We start from the raw sequence: 20,208 nt of genomic DNA, 5'->3' as shown, positions 1-20,208 counted from the left end.
TTTATGGAAAATGGATGTTCCACTAAAAGAAGAAGGAAAAATGCATCAAGTGAGAATCCCCAAGTGTACCTTAGGTATATAACTCAATATCTAACCAAATGCACTATTTAGCCTTCTTATAGTATGAACGTTAGAAGATAATATTATACCAATTTTAGAAGATATATACATAAAATATCTAGTTTTATGAAGAGACCATGAATTTATGTGTCTCGTTTTTAACCCATAGGTTCTCCCATAATTTCATTACATATTACAAGAGAATTTCGATTCTTGGATTTATCTTACGAGTTTAATTTGAGTTTATGCACTATATATATATATATAGATAAAGAAATAGGCATAATACATGAATAGGCTATTTAACTTGGTCTTAGCTTACATTTATAATCTTTAATTTTGGGTTTACACAAGTAGCTAGACATTTAAACTTGCATAAAGTTGAACAAATAAATATAGGTGTTTTGTGTGGGATCCTACATAGCAATTTGTGTCTTACGTGGCACCCTACATATGTATTATGTCACGTTGGACTTATATGTCTACTTGTTAAACTTTAGACAAATTTAAATGTCTACTTATACATAGCCGAAGTAGGAGGGCATCATTATGTGATGAGATCAAGTTAAAGAATTGGTATATGTATTATATATGCCAAAGAAATATTTACACCTTCAAAATAAGAATTCAACAATAGCCCTAAATAACCAACCTAACTCTCTCAAGAGTATGAACTATTAATCATCTTTAATCTTAAAATATAGTCTAAGTCTAAACTAGTTATTCTCCATTATTAAGTTATAGCTTAAATGAGCTATTACATAAATATGTTTGATGAAATAAGGGGCTTCATCATAAGAATAAAGATTTGTTTGAAGAAAGCTTATTTGCACACATAGCCCCTTTTCATATTCCAAGTATCTTTTAAGTGGAGACTTATACTTCCACTTCAATATAAAGTACCCCTTTCTAATCTTTAGAACAAGAGTTGCCAAATAATAAAGTACCCCTTTCAACATGTGATATATACTCATAACACAAGAATGAGCATAATCATACGCAAATAAAGTAATAAACGATATAATCAATGAAATTTGGTTTCATTAAGAAACTTTTGAATACCATTAATATGGTTTCATGCTTTGTAAAACTATATATATGAAACAATTATTTTATTCCATATCATCTTGAAAAAAGTAATAAGATATTAAAATCGAGATTTAAGATTATGACAACTCAATACAAATAAATTTTACTTTTCAATGCTTACGGAAGAGAGATATTAAGACTAGACAATATGATTTGAGAGTGTACGCGAAAATGATGTACTCGTGAGTTGACAATTTATTTAACCAATCATTATTTATGACGAAACAATTTAATGTATCAAAATTTGAATATGTCTCTTTTTTTAAAAACATTTATTAATTTAATCTTATGTAATTATTTTCCATTAAATTCATATGAATCGTTCTTTGGAGATTTCGAGACAGTAGAAATCCGACCTATTCATTTTTATCCATCCGATTCAGGACTTCATTTACGTACTCATCTGCGAGCTATGTTGCTTAACCACATTTCCCTTTTGATTTGTAAGAAACAAGTCGTGTGACGTGTTCGCTTTTTTACCCCTACCCTCAAACCCCCCTTTCAGAGGCGGAATCACAATTTTCCAATAAGGGGATTCAAAATCTGTAGAAATAGATAGCTGAATCGGGTTTAACATCTACTATATATACATATAAGTTTGTTTTAGCCATGTATAAATAATATAATTTTCTACCCAAGGGGGTTCGGATGAACCCCCTTCTTACAAGGTAGCGCCGCCCCTGCCCCCACCACGAAAAAAAATCTAAGTTTGTTTTTTTAAAAAAAAATCAAATTCAAAAATTATTTTCTACTTTAGTAAAACATAAAAGGTATTTCTCAAAAACATTTTTCATTCAACAATCAAACATTAAAATATTTTTTCGAAAAATATTTTCTACTCAACAACTAAACATGAGAGAGTAAGCCAAATATCTACTTGCTTTTCTGAAAATATTTTTTATGAAAAATATTTTCCTTCGTACCAAACATATCCTAAATGTTTGATAATTTTTTTTTAATGATTTTCATTTGCCATCCCATGAATACATCGCTAAGTTTTCCCTATAAAGGGGTCGTAAACTTTGATCGTATAAATTAAAGTTCATTATCCATCAGAGGATTTCACATTTTTAATACATCAAATTAAACAATACATTAAAAATCATCTATGTATAACTAATGCAAACATAACTAATACAAGCGTTATTAATATATACATCACTAATATATTCTACTGAATATTATTTTTACATACTCTATCAAATGATCTATAAACAAATAGGGAGATTAATAATGATAGCGACAGAAATAGTTACTATTTTATTTTTTATAAAATAGAAATAAGATCTATGCGCACAATATTAATTTTTTCAGGTTCCAATTCATTGAGAAAATATTTTGACAAATTGAATTAATTGTGAATTCAAATTCTTAGCCTAGTAATTGAATGGTCAGGGTGTATTAATTAGATATACTTCAATTTCAAATTTAATTCCAGACAAATATATATTTGTCCAACTAATGATGGTATTTTCATCGTTAGTGCACGTTAGAAAAAACACACACAAGAATGTCGTGAGATAGTCTTTAATTATAAATTTTAAATTCGATTTTCAATTTTTTAAAATGGAGTTTAGATTTTAGAGAACTATTTGTATATTTATTTGGCATTAATCCAGTATAAGTGGAATTGTAAAACTGAAATTAGAAAAGTAGTAGCATTTAAACACATACAAAGTTTTTCTTTAATCTAAGTTTATCATTTTAAATTTTGAGGAAAATTGTGTGTATTCACAAGTTCTTTATATAGATAAATTAATAGCATAAAATATAATATATATTTTAATTATACACAACATTTTCAATTGACACAGACCTGAGGTTTTAGAGTTTATTGAGGCTAATTTATTTAATTAAAGATTATAATATATTTTAAGTCGTTAACTTTATATATGTATATTTTGAGAATACAGAAAAAAAATTCTAGAATTCATATAAAGAATATCTAATAAATATAATTTTTCATGTATTAAAATACTTACTTATTATATTCAATTATAAATTTAATTGTCAACATTAAATTTGATTTCGAGTGATTTTCAACCTATTAAGCCAAAAAATTATATATGAGAGGGTTTGGATTTCTCAGAATTGGTTGTTGTATGAATATGGCGTTTCCAAATAAGTATCACGTTAATAAATTAAAAAATATTATTTTAAAATAAGTGTTATTTTAAAAATTCAATATAAAACTTAGTATGTTCTTCCAACTATACTATACTTTATCTTTTTCATAGTATTCAATTTTTATAAAATTACTCGTTTTATATTATTATCTTTAAATGAATTGGTCTTTAATTTTTGTCCTTCAAATGAACTGATATTTAAACTTTGCCTTTTGGCAAACAAACTTAAGTCTAATGACGTCGTAAGGTTTTCAAAGACATAAATTATTTTTGAGTATAACTTCTAAGATATTACGATACGAAAATATAATTATCAATCTCTCGAAAAAGTTATTTGTTAATTGTTTATCGGTTTTGAAACTTTTAAGTAAAAACCAGCACAGAAAAGGGCCAAAGTGCAAATGTTCTGTTGGGCCTGGAAATGAAACAACTTTGGGCCTATTGATTAATGAGGTTTGTGTTCAATATGATTGGGCTGGCCTTAAAAGTGGCTGAGAAATTGGACTTAGACATGGGGCGTGTTTGATATCAAGAAAAATATTTTTCAAAAAATATTTGTTAATTTTTTCATATTTAGTTGGTCAATTTTTTCGGAAAATAAATTTCTTAAAAATGAGGAAACTGACTTCCACAATAGAAATAGGAAAAACAAGTCCTTTAAGAGTTAAATCACATTTCAAGTTTATTTTATGCTTCGTATCCAAGTCCCGACCCTCACATCTTGACCATCTCACCCCCACCACCCCCAACCCCCACTCATCATCCCATTCTAAGTCCCGACTCCCGACCTCAGAGAATCTTGCTAAATAACATATAAATGCTTTCGCAGTAATATTTTTGTGGTTATTTATTAAACACTAAAAACTAATTGAGAGATCTTCTTTTTTTTTTTCTTCAGAAAATATGTTTTAGAAAATTATTTTTCATGGAATACATTTCCATTTATACTAAACACATATGTCTAATTAAATTAAGACACTAAAACGAAATAAATTGGGTATAACTTAATATTGACAAATTAGACACCTTATATTTCTTGTTGATGTTAATTTTGTCATGTGATTAATGTGGAAAAATTGGAGGAACATACTAATTAAAGTGGGATGAGATACATTAACGCGTTACTCATAAACTATGATTTTTTTATACTCAAAATACAATTTTCATATAAATTGCTAAATTCAAATCAATGATTTTTCACTTGTATATTTATGTATAAAATTGCAGTTTTAGCCTCTTAGATCTATGCAAATCATCTGACTAAGTCATAAATCACCATTCAAATGTGATTTCTCGGTGATTTTATTTATGAACACGCAAATCATCTGAATAGTTCAAATCGTCTTTAATCCCCTCAAAATTTATGCAAATCATCCGACTAAGTCATAAATCATGATTCAAACCTGATTTCTTGATGGTTTAATTAGTGGACACGGCCACCCAACCTCAAGAGATAAATATCGATTTTGTGATTAGTTAAAATTTATATTATATGGTGTCTACCTACATGAATTTTTACAGTTTTTGGCTATTTACTTTCTTATTGTTTAACAAACTAGGGTTTCCATAATGTTGTGCTAAGACTTATCTAGAATATTATGACATGTACCATGCAATTGGCTCATTTTAATCTAGTACTTTAGGAGCAAAAAATAAACCAACATTAATGACCATATAAATTCACACAAAATGATAGTTGAGGGTGCACTTAAAATACAACTTGTTGTAATTTGTTAAAGAGTGTTGGCTCCATCAAATAGGGATTCAAAGTATAGAGTCCTTATATGATTAATTGACTCATTTCCCACTTGCTTAGTCATGTCATTTACTAGCAAATTAAAATGGAACTATTTTGTTTAACCATCAAAACTTATGGTAAGATGATTTCGATCTCTTTTTTTTTTTTCTTGAGTCGCGATTTTTTATAAAGAAACTTTCTGTTTTCTAAAGGTATAGCACTATTTTTAGATTCCACTTATAAAATTATGTAAAATTATTTTTGCTGTTGGATTTAATTTTTTCACCCTTAATCAGAAAGATCTTAAATTTAAGCCCTGAGAATATAACAAAAAAGTATTTTTCCTAATAAAAATTGCGATACTTAACATTTAATTATTGTTCATAAATCCTGAACATCAATTGAAGTAGGGATAATATTGATATGTATGCACTATTTTATTCAAACCTTATCTATAGAATCATACTGATAATAATATTAGAGATTGTTGAACTCCAGTCAAAATCACAATTAATTTGAATACATCAAAAACACACAATTGGAAATTTCGAATACTTCACATTTGTAAGAGTGTGGGGACATATACATTTAATTTATAACCAATCATATATACATGTGTGTTGCAAACACCTCTTCCATGATTAGGACTATTGAACAAACTTATATTACATCTATCTTTATCTTATTATTATAATTTTCATTTTAAATATCGTTTTAAAAGGATCCAATTGAAATTAAACTAATAAAAATAATAATAAATTTGAAATTACTCAAAATTTGGAGATTGGCTTTTTTTAGGTAATTAATAGAAAGATATCTTTTCTAATAAAAAAAAAAGTAGCATCCAATGTTTTCCTCTTTCTTTTAATTGATAATGAATTTTGTGTTGTAAATCCATTGTATATGTGGATGATCCATTAGAGTTATCCAACAATTAATTGGATTCATGTATTAGTGTTTCCAATGTGATAAGATATCAAGGTGATATGAACCTTGATGATAACTATGTAAAATTTCAAGGTGACCTTTGACTATGATATCTCAACACTATAAATAGAGATATCATTCACCATTGTATGACATACTTGAATTAGAAAATTATATCCTCTATCTTATACTTCTTGTCTTTTTCATCTTATATTCTGAGCTTTCTTTACAACATTTTGAAGAATTTTTAAAATTATAATTTTAGAGAAAAATGGTTTGGTTATATAAGAAAAATATGTGTTAGTTTTCTCTCATCATACCTTGTGGTTGCTTTTGGTTTTTGAAAACTTATTCTTATTTGGTTTTCAGAAATAAAAAAATTATTTATTAATCAAAATCCTATGCCGTCCTTTTTAAAATTATATATCTTGAAAACTTTCCTAAAGGCGGGCATTTGGTTATACTATCATGTGATACTGTTTAAATTTGACAGTCAGAATAGTTTAATTTCAATTGTGAATTCAAATATAAATTATTAAATTATTTATAATAAAATTAATATATTTAAAAAATAATAAGACACTATAATTAACAATTTAAGATATTCAAAAATATTTTAATCATTATATCTGGCCGTCTTTAACTTTTTTAAAATTAATTAGTCGTAACTTTTTATAGCTTCGAACAAGCAAATATCAAAGGGACATGAAATTTGGTGAATAATCATTTTCGATTCCCTTAGACCATCGAAAATTTTCTTTATTCTGTAATTCGAACATTATATTATAATGATTAGTCCTCTCTATTTATTTATTTTTCTGACCTCAAGCTATTATTGAGATTTTAAAATTTTAATAAATTGAGAAAATCAGAAAGAAAAAGACAAAATAAAGAAAAAAAAAAGGAAAATTATTTAAACTAATTACATGACTCATCTTATTTGGATTTTTTATGACGGCAGAAGAGCCTCAAGATCTACAATTTTTCCCAATTATGTAATATCCATTGCTTAACCGCCTGTTTAGATGTTCGGTACCTATCGTATCGTATCATATCATATCATATTTGTTAGTTTAAATTATTTATTTTAATTATTATTTATATTTTATTATTTTATGAAGATAGTTTTGTCTCATTCCTTAAAGGATCGCTTCTCTTTCTTATTGAAGAAATTTTAAATAAAGTAAAAAAAAAATATGAATAAGTTGATTCTACTTGTTTCACAGCTTTTTTTAGACTGAAATGAAACATCCAAAAAATCTTTTGCCTTAACTAACGTTTAACTTGCTTGCTCTCGAGATTCTTATATATAACCAACCAAGCCAATGGAAGGGCTAGCCCAACATAATCTCAGACTATATTGGTGCTTTATGTTGTTCATGTAAAGATAATGGAAGGAAAAGAAAATAGTTGTGATTGTGCTTGAAAAAATTCAGTTGAATCATCGAGTGGAATAAAAGTAAACAGCATACATGTGTCGTTCGGTAATCAGGTGTACAATCTTCCAACATCATAACAATGAAAAGTTCCATTTTGTAAAGAACAATTTGAAATGATCGCATCGTTACCTTTTTCCCACTCATTATATCTTTACTTACTATTTTATGATTTTTTTTATTTATCTTGCTTTTTTACAATTGCTCTAGCCCGTCCTACACTTTTCTTATAGGTTTATTCTTTAAATTGGTGTTGCGTGACAATATGTAACAATGAGAAATGGTGCATCTATCCAAAAGTTATATTTATTTGCAGCAATAAATACAATACAATATAATACTATACATTATGAAATAATACATAATAACCATCCAAACAGAATTGTAAGAGAGCATAGAGCTTCTATTTTTTTAACATGTAATGTAACTTTACTATGTATATATGTTCCACTCTTGAGTTAATTAAATTGACATAATTATGATTTATGGTGATTCTCTCATTTCTTATCTAACAAGAAAATGTCAAGGGCATCGATTTGGACTAATGCTAATTTTATATGGCTTTGAAATTATTATTATTTTTAATTTTTATACCTTTAAATAATACATAAAAAAAGTTATTTTTTGTCTGGTTTGAACTTCCAAAGTAAAAGAATCTTCATGTTGTCATCAACTTTTAGTTGGGCAATAATTTTCAATTTATGCATAAGATAATAGTCAGGAAAAATAAGTCAAATGAAAGAAAAAAAATATTACAATGGTTTGTGACAGTTTATGATAAAAATAAAATTTATTAACAAACAATGGTACCAATATATATAGAATGTAATTTCACGAGTTAAGATATAAGAATTACTTTAGAATATCTATCATATTCACTAATTTTCATCATAGTTTAAAATAATTACATTTTATATTAATAATTAATAATTTTATATCAGATTTCACGTCAAATACTCCTAAGTATATATATTTTTTTGCTATCAAATACACTGCAATGGAGAGAGAGAGCGCGGTGAGTGAGAACAAAAGGGAAGCGAGTAAAATTTGTTCATATGTCCCAAATACATATGAACCACACTAGATTAATGTATATGTATATATTTGGTGTAACTCGCATACGTCTAGCTATCAAATAGCCAGATACATAGGAGAAGAGTGGCGAGTGAAACAAGAGACTGGCGAGCGAGATTACATGAGAGTCCACTTAGATACATTGTATTCGAAATGACCTATTCCTAATTTTAACTTCATGTATCCATACATATATCTAAAACATATCTGAAAATACCAAAATATGATAAAATTTGTATTACTGCAAACTAGCATGTAACTAAACGATTAGCTTCTAAATAGTGAATTCTTCCATTGCGAGTATTATTATTATTTTTATTCAATTGAACTTATTTGAAGTAGTCCTTTCACTTTCAATGCCCAGGATGTAACCGCGTCGTTAAGTAAAGAGAAAATAATACTTAATTTAACATTATTTATTAATAAGATATGATATGGTAGATTTTATACTAAGATCTGTATTTAATGAGATATAATAGACTCAAATGAAGCTTCCACCTCTATTCCTTTGTACCTAATTACAACAACATTATCTAATGTAATGCCACAACATGGACTCACAAACGAATCGAATATACACACTTTAGAGATACATTCGATGGATCCTCGACTCAATTAAAAAAAATAATGAAAATATAAGAATCAATAAATCGTAACAAATGATAAAAAGAACAATATCATAATAAAATAATACAACAATAGATAGAAACAAAAATCAAACAATTACTAATATGTACAAACAATCTATCACCTAATAACCCTCAAAGAATAAATAATAGTAATACTTAAGAATGAGTGATGTATATATGTCCCTTTCTCAATACTTCTAATCCACAATTGTCTTCAACTTCAACTATTCTTTACTAACATTGCATGCAGCCGGCCTCAAATATTTATTTTTCAATTTTTGTAATAGTGATGTGCTCTTAAACGTATTTCAATTATTTCATTGAATACAGGTTACTACCTCACCAATATAGTAATTATAAGTAGTCATTCGAGACTTGAACAGAAAACAAAAATTATTTTGCAATATTTTGCGTTTGTTAAGATTTGAACTTTGCTTTTTCATGATCCTCCTCCTAATTTATTGACAAACAGTGCACATGGAAATTTAAAATATGAAGAAGTGAATACACAAAGAAGTCAAAGAGTTCAACATCTACTATCTATAATATGTGCATAAAAATATTTTTAATCATACATACATAGTATAATTTTTCACCGAAAAAAATCATCGATAAAGTCGGTCTAAATGAACATCTACCTAACTCTGGCCCCATGAGCAGAGGTTGTTGACCAATCCCAATAAAAAAGATTCTCAAACTATGTGTATATGTTAAGAATTCACTAAAAGTAAAAAAATCAATCCATAACTTGGTTAAATATTCAAGGTCCTGGGATTCAGAACTCATAAAATTCAAATCTTAAACTCGTCTCGGTGCAGCCGTCTCCAACTATTGATACAACCTTACACAAACTCATCTAGGATATATCTTAATCAAACCCCATCATTTTCTGGGGGTCCCTCCCTATTAAAGAAACACTCTTGTACACGGTTTAACATATTATATACCCAAACATTTCAAAACTTGAGCAAAAAAATCCACTAAAAGTGTCACAATTTGAAATATACTTGACACTACTCTCTTGTCCCAACAAAGAGTTAAAATGGCATCTTGGTTTGAACAAACTCCTCTAATAAATTACAAGAAGAATAGAGTAAATAAGCCAAAAAGTTTTGATGAATCAATCTTTATACCAAAAAATTCACCAACTTCTTTTGCAACTAATTATGGTTACTATTCCTACACATACACAAAAGAGAAGAAACTTCATCCTGTTTTTCCTTTGCCTTTGCCATTAGATTCACCTAATTTCTCTACAAGATCAAGTTGTGGATCATCCCCTACCTCATCTCAGTTAAATGATGATGAAGAACAAGGGATTAGTCCACTATTTAGTCCACTCAGGTTTGTACAATTATGAACTTTGTCTCTGGGAATCTTTAGTAGCTCAGGTGGGAATGTTTAGTAGCTCAGTTGGTTGGCTACCTAAACATTCAACTTATTAGTGAGGGATCGATTCCCTGCCTTGTAATCTCCTCATCCTTAAATGGCATACCTAGATTACTAACAAAATTTGTATGTCGCAAAACATTGAACAGAAACAAATGCAATGACTGGTCAAGAACATCAAATGAGAGTTCAAAATCTACCTCTCCTTGCACTTCACCAACAACATATCCAGTGGAATGGGATAAGAAATTGGATTCTCCTAATGGGAAACAAGAAAAGTGTAATCATCCGCGCCATCCTCTTCCTCTTCCTCTTCCACCAAATTCTTCTATTAATAATAGAACAAGGCAATGGAAGAAAGGGAAATTGTTAGCAAAAGGGACATTTGGAAATGTTTATGCTGGATTTAATAGGTATGTCATGAGCCATGACTTTCACTCATCCTATTTTACTTCTTTGCTCTCATGTTTTATGTTCTTCAAGGTAGTAGATTCCATAGATTGAACTCGTAATCTATAGATCACACGTGACCTCACTAAAATCTGTAAAGTTGTTTCTGCAACAGTGATAATGGACAAATGTGTGCTATAAAGGAAGTAAGAATCATCTTTAATGACACAACATCGAAAGAACGTCTCAAGCAGCTAAACCAGGTCTGTATATTTCAACTCAAACAAAGAAATTTTACATGGTCTTTGGTATTTCCTTCATTCATTCTCAACGCGATTAGTACTAACAAGTTGGTTTCTTGGTTAAACAGGAGATCACATTGCTCAGTCAAATCTCACATCCAAACATTGTGCAGTACTATGGAAGTGAATCGGTATGGCCCCTTTGTGTTTGTTCTCAAAACAAATAATATGGTTTCTATCATCTTGCAATAATGAACTAAACTTGAACAAGGAAAAGTGATTATTGACAATCTTGTTTACAGAGAGGAGATAAATTGTCACTCTACTTAGAGTATGTTCCAGGAGGTTCAATTCTCAAACTACTTCAAGAATATGGTCCTTTTGAAGAACAAATTATCAAAAGTTACACTCGAAAAATTCTCTCCGGATTAGTCTTCTTGCATGAGAGAAACATAGCACACAGGTACAAACTAAAGCTAGCAGATCAATATATTCTTCATAGGTACTGTCACTATGTGCTATGACAGTTAGTTTTCAGGGTCTTTCTACTCCCTATTTTCTAAAGATGGCTTATGTTACTGGTAGGGATATTAAAGGAGCAAATATACTAGTAAATGCTAAGGGTGAAATCAAGCTTGCAGACTTTGGAATGGCTAAACATGTATGTTATTGATCACCTACCAAGTTTTGATTTACATTCTCTAAATAGGAAGTTTTAATATACAGATGTATATATTTTGGTTTTCGATTGGAATTTCAGATAAACTCGTGTTGTTTGATGGATTCTTTCAAAGGAAGTCCATATTGGATGGCTCCAGAGGTATTCTCTCAAGAATTTGACTAAATGATCTTAATATCAACTGATTTTTCTAAAACCTTTCTTCTCTAATATTATAGCAGGTAGTAAAAGATGCAGGAGGTTCCAGTGTTGCTGTAGATATTTGGAGCCTAGGTTGTACTATTGTTGAGATGGCAACAGCTAAACGACCATATGAAGGAGTAAGATACATATGCATCCCTTGGTTTGAGGAAATTACCTAAAGGAAATGATACTTGTTCTGCATAATGATATAACTGGATTTTGACAGGCAACTGCTGCATTATTCAAACAGGCAGATGGGAAAGACAGTCCTGAAATTCCCAGGAACCTCTCAGATGATGCAAAGAGTTTTTTGAAACTTTGCCTGCAGAGGAATCCAAGTCGCCGTTTGACAGCTGTTCAGCTGCTACATCATCCATTTCTTCAGGCTTAATGGTGACAAGGAGGAATTAGCCACCACTCCATCTTGATGAGAATTCTCATCAACCGGACAATTTTATGGTATCACACTATCACTACCTACAACTTCTGCTATTTTTTTCGTTGAAATCAAGACATGCATGATTGGTAATGTTTGCAGACTTGGTGCAGGCTGTAGATATTGCTAGCTTGTATCTCAACGATAAATCACCAAGACGGGGATAGTGAAGAGATCCTTTTAAAGCTGTAGCAAGATGGGAAAGATCTGGATAGGAGAAATGAAGATCAAGACTACATGTCAAGGATGAATACGAGCTAGTTGTTAGACTACAAAGCAAAGGCAGACGGTGTGTTCATTAGCCGGTGATAATATAGTGTGACTTCAGGTTCATTTCTAGCTCCGCCCCTACACATAAGAGAAAAGGTTGCGGATGTAAGATGTTCCACTAAGAGCATCCCACCCTCTTGGTGGATCAGTTGTTCTGTTCTGCCGTTACATTTGTGTTTTACCATATTTCATTCAGTTCAATCATGGATGGATGACCTTAAAATTATCATTTCAGATGTTGGGAAAATATTTACCTCGATCATCACAAGGCTAAAATATCATTTACCATAAGACCAAGGTATAATATACCAGTTGGTATCAACAATAATCCTAGTACAAGCTATAGTTCAATCCAACAAGTGGTCAAAAATATCAATTCATGTACAAAAATATCCAGCACCTCAACAACTATTAGTCAAATAAAGTATTACCCTCTTGGACTTCTTAACAGAAACTTGGCCACCAAATAATGCACAACATTACATGTATGTGCAGCATCAATCCTTACCATCAGTAATAGTTGCATCAAAACCTGCAGGGAACAAAAGGCAAAATGTAACATACATTAAGGGATTATATTGCTGGAAAAAATGAAAGAAAAGCAGTAGATTCAAATATGTAATGGAATATCAGCTTACAATTTACTTCAGCTCATACTGATGAAATAAAGAAACCTTAATAAAATATTATTATTTACCATGTTACATTACAACAATGACCAAGTGGCAGTTTACATAAAGGAGGCAGTACTCTTAGTAGAAGGATATAATTCTGCTTGAGGAACCATTCCTATCAACATGATTTAGATCATAGTCAGGTCTCTAAGCCTCAGTTTTAACATTCTAGAATTTCGTCCATCACAGCAGTCTATATGTAGCAGATTAATGTAGAAGAGGAGACTAATGGCTCGTTAGAAGAAGTACCCTGCTATTATGTTTGGAGATCGTAAAGTGACGCCTATGCCTTCTCTCCAACATTCGATATATCACTAGGATATTTTCACTCCAGTAGACACCAGATGCATAAACTCAAATTTACTGGGAGGCATCAACATAAGCACTTTGGGCACATAAGAGTAGCAGAGACAAGATCGAATATAGAATAGGGGTTTTATTCAATTATTCAGTATAATAAAATGCAAAATAACCAGACTCAACAGCAAAATATCTTTATCACCATTTCTCTATATTATATGTTTTCCTCAAAGTCTTGCTAGGCATGTCTTTAATCATGTAAATTACAAGTCTGTAGCTAAGGAATATTATTCCAACCTCAAAATGAATATTCTTTTAGATCAGCCTTCGAGTCCCCAAGTTCCAGGTCAGCCACACATTCTTCAGCTGTAAGTGGAGGGAGTTGTCTAGTTTTACGCCTTAGGTTATGCTTATGCCAGTCACTCTTGAAATGCTCTCTGTATTCTTTTGAATCTCCCACAACAGCATTGCAAGTAGTGCACCTGTTCAGTTTTACTTCGCCCTCGGAACTCCCACTTTTTGCAGGTTTACTCAGTTTCTGTTCTTCCCTAGAATTCCCGATTTCTGAAGAAATAGTCTGCTTTTGCATTTTCTCACTCAGCTGAAGGACTGAACTTGTAGAATCCTTCCTTAAACTTGATGAATCATCCTCGTGATCATCAAACTGATCGACGAAAGTATCCCCCTCCACATGTACATTGACTGCAAGAATTTCCACTCTACCCTGTAGATTCCTTATTAAGGCATCACAGTCCCGGAAAAGACTAGGCTCAATTTCACAAATCTGCAATACAATGATCAGAATGGTAGTTAAGCACCACAAAAAAAAATGTAGCTGAACTAGTAAGAGCACATGAGGATCAAGTCTGCCCACTCAAAAAAAAAGATATTGAACTACAAAGTTGACCTAAATATATGATGCATAAATTAGTTCGGCCCCCTCAAAGCATTAACATTCTAGTGGTTCATTAGTTTGCTGAAACCAGGAATCAAAAGGTTTGACCTCATCTTCTAAATGAATGACGTCATTCTACCGGTAACTGGTGGTGGGGGTTTGTTAAGCTTTAGAATAAAATAAAATTGATATTTCATGAAAATGAAGCTCAAGTTGAATTCAATGTAGAGGAAGAATGCAAGGTAGGAAAGTTAAACCGAACAACTACTCCTTGCGGCCTCCTCCTCCTAATTGATACAAGGAGCAGCGTTCCCAAGGGAAAGGCGTATTAAAACAACGAGGCTCAAGGGGCTTTTAACTGAAAAGTGAAAAGCTAACTGCACAATCTAATAACTAATCTCAGCATAGGATAATGGTAGTACTACTTTAAGAACTCAAATTAAATATCATTTTTGAGAAATAGGTAGTATTTGCAATTAGAATAACTAATTTCAGCATCTAATGTACAGCAATAATATTACAAATTCAAGAACACAAATTCAATTGATTATCATTAAACTGTAACTTCAACAAGGCCTCAAAGAGGTAACTTCAGCTTTTTTACTATAGATTAATAAACATAAGAATATCTTTGCAGCATTAATTTCTTAATCAATTGATTAGTAAATGCAAAAACAAAATTTGGAAATAAAATGACTTCTTTCATAACATTTGATTCATGCTTAAAATTTGAAACAAATCATTGCAACCAAGCACAGTCAAGCTAACAGGCAATGCAGTCTAACCAATTTAATCAATGTTTTATCATAACCAATTAAATAACAATGGCGTGAATCTTTCTGGGTGACAAAATGAACAATTCTCAAGCATTGCCTTTCAACCATTTACACTTGGCATGGAAACTAATACGACAGTCTAAAGAACAAAACCTAGCTATTTTTGACTCAAGTCTAGGCCATCTGTAATGAAACTGGTCTCAAGTCAAATTGCATCAATGTCCTGCACCCAAAGAAGGGATAACATGTTTACCCAGAGATGCAACTCCAAAACCCAAGGTTCTGAATAACCCTTCGGAGTGGCCCAGTGGTTTGAGCTTGGGACTTCCATGTTGGAAGTCTCAAGTTCGAAACCCCTTGCCAGCTAAAGCAAGGGGTTTGCCTTTTGGGTCGAGCTCATCGCACCAGGCTTGCTTAGTGCGGGTTACCTCTCCTATGTGGTTTGCGAGCTATTGCATAGGAGCCTGTGCGCGCCCAAAAGGATTGCGGCTGCGGGTTTCCCCTGTCGTCAAAAAAAAAACACCAAGGTTCTGAATAGCTTGATACTTAAAAAAAAAACTTGATTGTAGTGCTACTAATTGGTACCACAAAGACTATATGCACAGACCCGAGTGAACAATGTCTAAGCTATAAGTCGTCAATGAAGCCCAATAAGCTTTAGCCTTTCCTAACCAAATGTTCCTTTTATAACATTCAATATCCTCTTTGATCTATAAGAAAGAACGGAACCTAATATTTTATGTCTAACAAGTACCACTAATACAACTAGTCACAGAACTCAAGAGAGTCGACCAAATAGATCAGTCTGCATCAAAAGCAGTTCTTAAATCGCTTAACATTGTACGGTAAAAAAACACAAGTAAGCAAACCATATGGAATAGAAAGAAATTCCACTTTTTAGCCCAATACAAATGGAACTGAATCTATTGATAATATGAACTTGATCACATCACTAAACATTTGAGGATCTGAACTTATGAAACAAGATACCATGCCCCTCTAAAAGAGTTGTCCCTAACATACATTGACTTCTTTGATGCAAGAAGCAAACATAGTGTCCTCCGAGGTAATGATAGTAGGAACTTCAATTTTAGAGGCATTTCGAGTGACTGGGAATTGGGAAATGAGTTAACTTGATGAATTGCTACTGCTTTTCCGACCTTTCAAGGTATGTCGCAGTGCCAGGACAGGATGGGTTGGAAAGGCAAAGATCAATTTGTGGTAAAATCTTGCTATGATAGCTTGATTTTAGGTGAACTACATGTTAATTTTTGGCCAACAAGACTGACACATGAGCGGCTATGATATCATCTGTTAATGCCCAGACAGTGATATTTTCTGCTTGGGGCCTAAACCCGCACGACCTTTTTTAAAAAAATGGTAAAGTTGTACTCCTTAACATTAGCCATTAAGGTTATGCTGGATACCTTCAAAAAGAAGCAAAAAGAGAGTAGGAGAAAGCTACTTACAAAGATCCTAACTTACTTATAAAAGGTGTCAGCAGAGTGCAAGGCCTACTCACTTATATACCAGCATCTCTCATGTGGCGCCGTATGGGACTCTTAACCTAAGTTAGGGTGTCACACACACACCCTCTTATGAACTCAGCATCCTCGTTGAGGGTTGCCTCACCACATGAGATTTGCCCAGACTCAGCATTGAAGTTTGCCCCACCTTCTCCGAATTTCCCTAAACCCAATTGAACTCTGACCCACAATCGATAAAACTAACACAAGAGTTTATCGAAAAGTAGGGAGAGTCAGAATTGGAAAGGAAAAATCAGGAGACAAGCCTACCAACGGGTGATTTCTAGATAAAGGGGGTTTGTGCATCAGTTAGTGATTGTGTTTAAAGCAGTGTTAGTGTTTTTGGGACTGAGGAATCAAACTTTGTCCATTGTCTCCTGTTCTCTTTCTTTGATTTTTTCCTTTATTGCATCAGTTGGTTCCTTTTTCTTTTGTTTTGATAATCGAGAAATCTGCCTATGACCCGCCCTATGGACCAATCACAGCCGGTGGATAATGGGCCCACCCTTCTACCCTTCTCCACTTAAATACTGGGCTTCGCTCTTTTAAGCCCATGTTACGTTTCTTTGATTTCTTTTGTCAGCAGTTGTTGTTTGTTTGTTTTCTTTCTTTTTCTTTTCAACTTTTTAAAAATTTCTGAGAAAGAAAAAATTGATACACATGTAAGCATCCCAGAACAAAAGATCCCTTTTTGTTGGAATTTTTTAATATGAAGGTAGGGAGAGCAGTTGACTGAAAATAAAATCCCAGAATAAAAGATTTGGAAACCTCTAGCTGCAAAAGTGCCAGAAAAATTAGACAAGGACTTCTCTTGTGCTATATGAGGTTTCAAATGTAGATGTCACTTACAATGGAGTGCTGACTTCCAGATTCTTCTCTTGACACAATGGAGGCATTCCACTCCTTAAGCTTGTCCAGGACAGAAGGATTGCTTTGTTCTGGTACATGAATCCTCAACCTCATGGGGGCACGTTTTACGGGGTAATGCTTTTGAAGCTCCCGAATGACCTCCAGTGCCTGTAGAAGTTAATTGATCATTAGGATTCTAAAACTAAAGAACTAAAAAAGCAGTCAAATTCTCACAAGATTAAGTATAGTTGTTACCTGTTTCTTTGAGCTACTATTTGGATCAACTGCAAAATGGATTTCATGCATTAGACGTTCAATCATGCTAATAGTGTATGGATGCTGAGTTTCAGGATTGATTGTCTTCTGCATAACTATGGTAGCAATATCTCTGAACTGACTTGACAACTGTGATTCTCTCTCCTTCCCTGCAACTTGCAGCTCTCCTTTGTCCAAAATCTAAAATACGGAAAATATATTTTACATAATACATCACTCCCATGTATTGCTTAAAAGGAGAGTTAAAGAAGGGATGAGGATAGAGGGAATATGGAATACCACTTGGTGGCACTTAAATAAGTTGCTTTCTTTGCTACAAGTTAAAAACAATTTTGATGGGCAAGTGCTTGAGTTATCAACTTATTAATGTGTTGAACATGATTAAAACCATGGGCTTATAGGAGGTCCTTTTGAATCCTATGCATCACAAGTTCTGAAGGGTGTGTCACGCTGATTAGCTTATAACTACTAACTTCGCTTATCAATTAGAACAAGCAAAACTGGATTTAAAAACAAACAATTTTTCATCTTGATGATTCAGAAAGGCAGAATTGGATTAAAACAAGAAATGAAAATTTCTAAAATATTGCCCAAACAATCAAAAAGTACAAAGTAAAACAATTCCTCAGAATTACTTCACAAAATCATGATATTCATATGCCAGATAAGAAAGTACCAGTTTTTAACATATCCATGTTAAGCAAGTGTCATGCTTGTAATTGGCATATGTATATCAGTAGGAGAAAAAAATAGGAAACAAGAAGCTATAGAGAGAAGGAAATCAAAAAGGTTCAAAAGTAATTCTCCATACATACTTATGAACAAATTTAAATGCTTTCTCACCTCTTGCTACCTCCCACCAAACAAATACCAAGTAACTCTGTCCACCTAGTCAGTATCTAGTGCAGTATGACTAATGTTTCAAATGGTTTTCGAAAGGGGGGAGAAGTGCTCACCTCCAGGCAGATTTTGGTTTGATCATCAGTTCCAAAAGCCCTAATCAAATCTTTAGACTTTGCAAGTACACCCTTTGACACATTGGTGTAAACAGTATGTGACTGCAACACTTCATCCACATCTTTCTCTCTACATGTACCACAAACAAAAAATCAATCAACCTAACAATACTTATTAATCCACCAGTTTTTTTCCCTTACCCTAAGTTTTTACTTCAAACCCTTTTTACAATACTCTATTTTGATTGTAAATCTACCATCTTTTTAGTGTTTAACAACAATCAAAGAAAGAAAAAACTTACACGCCAGAGCGCCATGAAAGGACCTTATTCTTATAACAAGCGATTTCGAAACGGTTACCATGCTTCTTGAGACGCACAACAGCAACATTGGTAAGTCTCTTTTGGCCTACAGGCTGAAGTAGCGTCTTCGACATCTCTATTTTCTCTTCCTCTGCACACTATTTGCTTCTTTCTCCTCCTCTCTGCTTCTGCTAGGTAAAAGGCAGCGGCAGCGGCAGCGACAGCGGCCAGCGGAAAAGAAAAGAAAAATACAGCACTAATTAGGGGTTATAGACTTATAGAGAACTTAATAATTTAAGGGATCGTTTGGGTGATTTCAATCAGGTATATTAAAGGGAAAATTTATATATGGCAAACTTATTAGATTAAATAACATTATATGGTATAGTTTACCTAATTACTTTATATAGGTATAGTTTAGTTATTTTAGGTATCTTTAATTTTGTATATAATGTTTTTTTTTATTTATACAATTATATTTTAAAAAATGTTTTTTAACTGAAGCGTTAAATATGCTAACAATAAATTTAGAGAATGCCACAATTTTAGGAAAACGTCATTTTTTAAGCTAAACGTTCAAATTCAAAAAAAAAATCTGTATATATATATGAACTTACCTTTTTTGTATATTTATATATGTACATGAATATATTAGTTAAACGTGACATTATATACAAGTTTCTAAATGACTTTTTATATACTCCAATAATATATAAAGTTAATATATACTAACTTCAATAATTTGTATATAACTACTACAATATACAAATTATAATCGCATATGATATTTTCCCATCTATATAACTAAATCCAATTACTTTGTGTACATATGTATATAAAAATAATAATGAGCCTTTCATATACAATTCCCTACTACCAGCTATTAAAACAGACATGTACATATCAATTTTTGTATATGTATATAAACTTAATATATACTAACTTCAATAATTTGTATATAACCAATAGAATATACAAACTCTAAT

The 20,208-nt window shown here is 31.7% G+C and overlaps 2 protein-coding genes across 5 annotated transcripts; one reads left to right on the top strand and one right to left on the bottom strand.

Moving 5' to 3' along the window:
• The first annotated feature begins 10,032 nt into the window (after window positions 1-10,032).
• Window positions 10,033-12,915, top strand: LOC101243985 (mitogen-activated protein kinase kinase kinase 3-like). 4 transcript variants are annotated; one of them, XM_004237708.5, is made up of 10 exons: window positions 10,033-10,423; window positions 10,618-10,881; window positions 11,034-11,121; window positions 11,229-11,291; window positions 11,403-11,563; window positions 11,686-11,761; window positions 11,861-11,920; window positions 12,001-12,099; window positions 12,189-12,421; window positions 12,512-12,915. In XM_004237708.5, the coding sequence occupies exons 1-9, from the start codon at window positions 10,122-10,124 to the stop codon at window positions 12,351-12,353; spliced, it is 1,278 nt and encodes a 425-aa protein (XP_004237756.1). In that variant the 5' UTR covers window positions 10,033-10,121; the 3' UTR covers window positions 12,354-12,421; window positions 12,512-12,915. The 4 variants fall into 4 exon arrangements, with proteins under 4 accessions (XP_004237756.1, XP_069153364.1, XP_010320022.1 ...); XM_069297263.1 differs by having other exon boundaries at window positions 12,501-12,915; XM_010321720.4 differs by having other exon boundaries at window positions 11,998-12,099.
• On the bottom strand, window positions 12,907-19,540 carry LOC101258649 (uncharacterized). The gene is made up of 6 exons (XM_004237673.5): window positions 19,223-19,540; window positions 18,921-19,050; window positions 17,944-18,144; window positions 17,689-17,856; window positions 13,940-14,426; window positions 12,907-13,200 (listed from the first exon to the last, which is right to left on the bottom strand). Exons 1-5 carry the CDS (start codon window positions 19,354-19,356, stop codon window positions 13,941-13,943), a joined length of 1,119 nt encoding a protein of 372 aa, XP_004237721.1. The 5' UTR covers window positions 19,357-19,540; the 3' UTR covers window positions 12,907-13,200; window position 13,940.
• Window positions 19,541-20,208: the final 668 nt, after the last annotated feature.

The sequence above is a fragment of the Solanum lycopersicum genome, chromosome 4, assembly GCF_036512215.1.
Source record: "Solanum lycopersicum chromosome 4, SLM_r2.1".
NCBI classification, from domain to species: domain Eukaryota; kingdom Viridiplantae; phylum Streptophyta; class Magnoliopsida; order Solanales; family Solanaceae; genus Solanum; species Solanum lycopersicum.
Note: the sequence above shows the minus strand (reverse complement) of the source record. Positions and strands in the feature narration are given on the sequence as shown.